At 46.2% G+C, this 5,000-nt stretch overlaps 1 protein-coding gene across 2 annotated transcripts in view; it reads right to left on the reverse strand.

The window, feature by feature from the left end:
• The window catches only part of dpysl2a (dihydropyrimidinase like 2a), a 33,952-nt gene that overhangs the window by 4,520 nt on the left and 24,432 nt on the right, over nucleotides 1–5,000 (reverse strand). For both annotated transcript variants that reach the window (XM_076269510.1, XM_076269511.1), the window contains 5 exons: nucleotides 2,634–2,695; nucleotides 1,768–1,848; nucleotides 1,501–1,569; nucleotides 1,065–1,185; nucleotides 1–140 (listed from right to left, as the gene is read on the reverse strand). The exon at nucleotides 1–140 is cut by the window's left edge and continues 17 nt beyond it. In XM_076269510.1, the coding sequence (XP_076125625.1) occupies nucleotides 1–140; nucleotides 1,065–1,185; nucleotides 1,501–1,569; nucleotides 1,768–1,848; nucleotides 2,634–2,695 (473 nt within the window). The remainder of the gene's footprint in view (nucleotides 141–1,064; nucleotides 1,186–1,500; nucleotides 1,570–1,767; nucleotides 1,849–2,633; nucleotides 2,696–5,000) is intronic.

Below are 5,000 nucleotides of genomic sequence, written 5' to 3' on the forward strand. Positions count from 1 at the left end.
CAGGTAGTCGGGGGTGGTGGGGTCTGGGCTGAGGGGGGGTGAGGTGACGAAGGCTGCAGCTTTAGCCCAGTTCTTACTCCAGTAGTGGGTGCCATCCGTGCCCAGACTGGCAGAGATAGGCTCTCCATACACAACAGTGCCTGCAGTAACACACACACACACACACACACACACACACACACACACACACACAGTTCAGCAAACCATGCAAAACACTACATAGAAAGTTGGAATCTCTACTGTCAAATCACATTTCACACTCCTGTTACACACACAATCACACTCCTCTTACACACATGATCACATTCCTGCTACACACACAATCACACACACGATCACACTACTGCTACACACACAATCACACTCCTATTACACACACGATCACACTCCTGTTACACACACGATCACACTCCTGTTACACACACGATCACACTACTGCTAAACACACAATCACACTCCTGCTACACACACACTCACACTCCTGATACACACACGATCACACTCCTGTTACACACACGATCACACTCCTGTTACACACACAATCACACTCACACAAATTACACTCCTGTTACACACACGATCACACTCCTGTTACACACACAATCACACACACGATCACACTCCTGTAACACACACGATCACACTTCTGTTACACACGATCACACACATGATCACACTCCTGTTACACACACGATCACACTCCTGTTACACACATGATCACACTCCTGTTACACACACGTTCACACTCACACACGATCACATTCCTGTTACACACACGATCACACTCACACACGATCACACTCCTGTTACACACACGATCAGACTCCTGTTACACACACGATCACACCCCTGTTACACACACGCTCACACTCACACACGATCACACTCCTGTTACACACACGTTCACACTCACACACGATCACACTCCTGTTACACACACGATCACACTCACACACGATCACACTCCTGTTACACACACGATCACACTCACACACGATCACACTCCTGTTACACACACGATCACACTCCTGTTACACACACGCTCACACTCCTGTAGGTCTCACCTTTCTTCCTGGCCTGGGCGATGACATCAGCAGCACTCTTGCTCATCACCTTGGTGATGTACAGGGGACAGTTGGTCTGATTAGCCACAGTTATGGCACGGTTAACAGCCTCGGCCTCCACCTGCAAAACACACACACACACACACACACACACACACACACACACACAGTCGGGGACTCAGTCAGTGGCCTTGAGGGTCATGTTGAGTTATGGGCGCTGTATTGTTGCAGTCTGTGGCAAGCGTCCAGAGAGCACTGCATTGCAGTCTGACTGCTGTTTAGCTCCTGCACTACACCTGTGTGTGTGTGTAGTGTGTGTGTGTGTGTGAGTGTGTGTGTGTGTGTAGGTGTGTGTGTGTGTGTGTGTGTGTGTGTGTAGGTGTGTGTGTGTGTGTGTGTGTAGGTGTGTGTGTGTGTGTGTGTGTGTGTAGGGTACCTCTTCTGGTCGGCTTAGCACGTGTCCCTCTGGTCCAGTGATGCCCAACTCCAGAATCCGCTTTTGCTCCTAATGTGAACATACATCAGAAAACATAAGAAACACACACTTGCACACAAACAATCACACACACACACACACACACACACACACACACACACACACACACACACATACACACACACACAAACAGTCACACACACACACACACACACACACGCACACAAACAGTCACAGACACACACACACACACACACTCAAACTTACCTCAGCGATGATGTCACCATTCTCAGCATGTACCTGGGCGATGGCCCCCAAATCTCTGATCACACTGAACACCTCATACATCTGCAAGGAGGTATGTGTGTGTGTGTGTGTGTGTGTGGTGGAGGGGGGGTGGGGGGCAGAGGGAGGAAGGGCAAGAGAGAACCATTAGTTCAATCACTTTTCAACGAAATCTGACCTAGATACATACCCTGTATTATTCCTGCATTATAGCTGTATTATATATTATCACCCGGAGAGAAGAAATGCTCTTTTCTGATTGGCTGGCGGGTGGCCTTTAATTCTGAATAACAGGACACCGTTCCATATCAATGCTTATGAATGGTAACTATAACAACCATAGTAGGAAGACGGTTGCAGCGCTCTAGAATCTTTTGGTTGCAGGCTTCCCAACAATGGAATCAACTGTAAACAAGCTAACTGTCCATGCTAAAGTTGTACAACAAGCTGAACTAGTGAGCTTCTTTTTAAACAGAACCGCGTGTTTACAGTGTTTACAGTGGCAACCGGGTGATAAGCGGGAAAACGGCCTTCGAGGTGTGTCCAGTTATACGGAATTAATGGCCCTCGTCCATTAATTCCGTATAACAGGACACCTCGGCGGCCGTTATCCCTTACTTATAGGACTTCATTATAACTGCATTATGACTGCATTATGACTAAATTATACTTGCATTATTACTGCATTATAACTGCATTATAACTGCATTATGACTGCATTATGACTAAATTATAACTGCGTTATGACTGCATTATAACTGCATTATGGTTTGTGTTCAGTGCAGATATTAGCCAGGCTACTGCAGTGTCTGACGCTTCATCACTCAATGGTGCAGGGCCGCACATACCTGGGCATCCGAGAGCTGGAAAATGTCCTTGTAGGCCAGGTAGATGAGGAAGGAATTCACACCTGGGGAGACAGAAGGGGGGGCAATAACTCAGAAGAAGAGAGGTGGCTGGGAAGAGGTGACCCTAACATCACTGGCTGCAGGGGAACCATAACCCTAACATCACTGGCTGCAGGGGAACCATAACCCTAACATCACTGGCTGCAGGGGAACCATAACCCTAACATCACTGGCTGCAGGGGAACCATAACCCTAACATCACTGGCTGCAGGGGAACCATAACCCTAACATCACTGGCTGCAGGGGAACCATAACCCTAACATCACTGGCTGCAGGGAAGAGGCACCAGGCTGAGTAATGTGCAGGGTGTGGAGCATGTTAGCATGTGGAGTGTGAGTGTGTTAGGGGCATCTCTCCATGGTCAGTGTGTTAGCGTGTGTTAGCGTGTGTTTGTGTGTGTGTGTGCGTGTGTGTGTGCATGTGTGTGTGTGTGCGCATGTGTGTGTGTGTGTGTGTGTGTGTGTGTTATTGTGTGTGCCCTCACCGTGGTCCTTGGCCAGTGTGTGTGTGCTATTGTTTGTGTGTGTGTGTGTGCTATTGTGTGTGTGTGTGTGTGTGCTATTGTGTGTGTGTGTGTGTGTGTGCTATTGTGTGTGTGTGTGTGTGTGTGCTATTGTGTGTGTGTGTGTGTGTGTGTGTGTGTGTGTGTGTGTGTGCTATTGTGTGTGTGTGTGTGTGTGTGTGTGTGCTATTGTGTGTGTGTGTGTGTGTGTGTGTGTGCTATTGTGTGTGTGTGTGTGTGTGTGTGTGTGTGTGTGTGTGCTATTGTGTGTGTGTGTGTGCTATTGTGTGTGTGTGTGTGTGTGTGTGTGTGCTATTGTGTGTGTGTGTGTGTGTGTGTGTGCTATTGTGTGTGTGTGTGTGTGTGTGCTATTGTGTGTGTGTGTGTGTGTGTGTGTGTGCTATTGTGTGTGTGTGTGTGTGTGTGTGCTATTGTGTGTGTGTGTGTGTGTGTGTGTGCTATTTTGTGTGTGTGTGTGTGTGTGTGCTATTGTGTGTGTGTGTGTGTGTGCTATTGTGTGTGTGTGTGTGTGTGCATGTGTGTGTGTTATTGTGTGTGTGTGTGTGCCCTCACCGTGGTCCTTGGCCAGTGTGTGTGTGCTATTGTGTGTGTGTGTGCATGTGTGTGTGTGTGCATGTGTGTGTGTGTGTGTGTGTTATTGTGTGCATGTGTGTGTGTGTGTGCATTAGGGGTGTAACGGTTCATGTATTCGTATTGAACCGAAACGGTACGGGAGTTCTTTAGCGACACCTAACGCTAATCTGTAGCCTCGCCTTAGCTCTGAAGCTCTGATTGGCGCCTATGTTTTTTTTTGCCAGGTCGTCGGTCGAGTCCGTCAGTCATTAGCAGCACTAAGGTTAGACCCACAAGAGTTAGAGGATCCGCTGGTCTCTTTAAGATCGCAAGTTTGAGAACTTCAGTTACAGTAATGTTAGTAGCCTAAAGGCGAAAGAGTGGTGGATAAGATGAAACTCTGTGTCGGCGTTGTTCAGGAGTTGTTGGGTATGTGAGTGGAAAAAATGCTACACATATTCGAAGCCATCACCCAGATGATGTAGGCTACCAATCACTGAAACAACTTCCCCTGCGCTTCAGCAGCCTTTGGATACAAATAGGGCCAAAACCTATGGCTTAAATTAAACGATTTCGTAATGACAGAAAGCTATGTAAATCGCGTGGTAATTACCTTTATGTTGGGATAACTTGTAATTTCTCACATGAGGAGCTGGTAGTGTTAAGTGCATAGACAGTAAAATAAAGTGACAACGCTAACCAGGCTAATAAACAAACCATGCTGCGGTGAGTTAACGTCAAAGAGCAAAGTCACGTGACTTCTAGTTGTAGTCTGTTTATGAAATGAAAGGAGCAATTTCGTTTTTAAAAAAAAGGCAAAATAGTGTGATATTTTCACAGTTAGTAGGCTAGATTATTACTTTAGACACAATAAAAAAAATATTGAGGCAAATTGTAGACCCTTCCATATACAACTAAACACAGATGTTGAAGGTCTTGCTTAAGTGGATTTTTAAAAATCATTTTTCTATGTAATTTGCACTTTCATAAATAAGAGATGCTGTAGGCCTATTTTCAGTTTTATAGCTGATTGTCTTATTTTGTTTACAAGTTACAGATGGAGTCTGGGTACTTATTGTACTAGCCTACATCTTACACACTTCAGGCTGTTGCAGATAGCTCAGGGAAGAGACTGACACTAGGTGGTACAGCCTGAGACATGTACAAAAAAAAATGCTTTCTGCATTTTTGTTTTGCTTTTCCCTCCATTGTACCGAACTCGTACCGAACCG

The sequence above is a fragment of the Alosa pseudoharengus genome, unplaced genomic scaffold (assembly GCF_046254945.1).
Source record: "Alosa pseudoharengus isolate Yale_2024_CS ecotype anadromous, Long Island Sound unplaced genomic scaffold, YU_APseudo_1.1 YU_APseudo_1.1_scf_6, whole genome shotgun sequence".
NCBI classification, from domain to species: Eukaryota; Metazoa; Chordata; class Actinopteri; order Clupeiformes; family Clupeidae; genus Alosa; species Alosa pseudoharengus.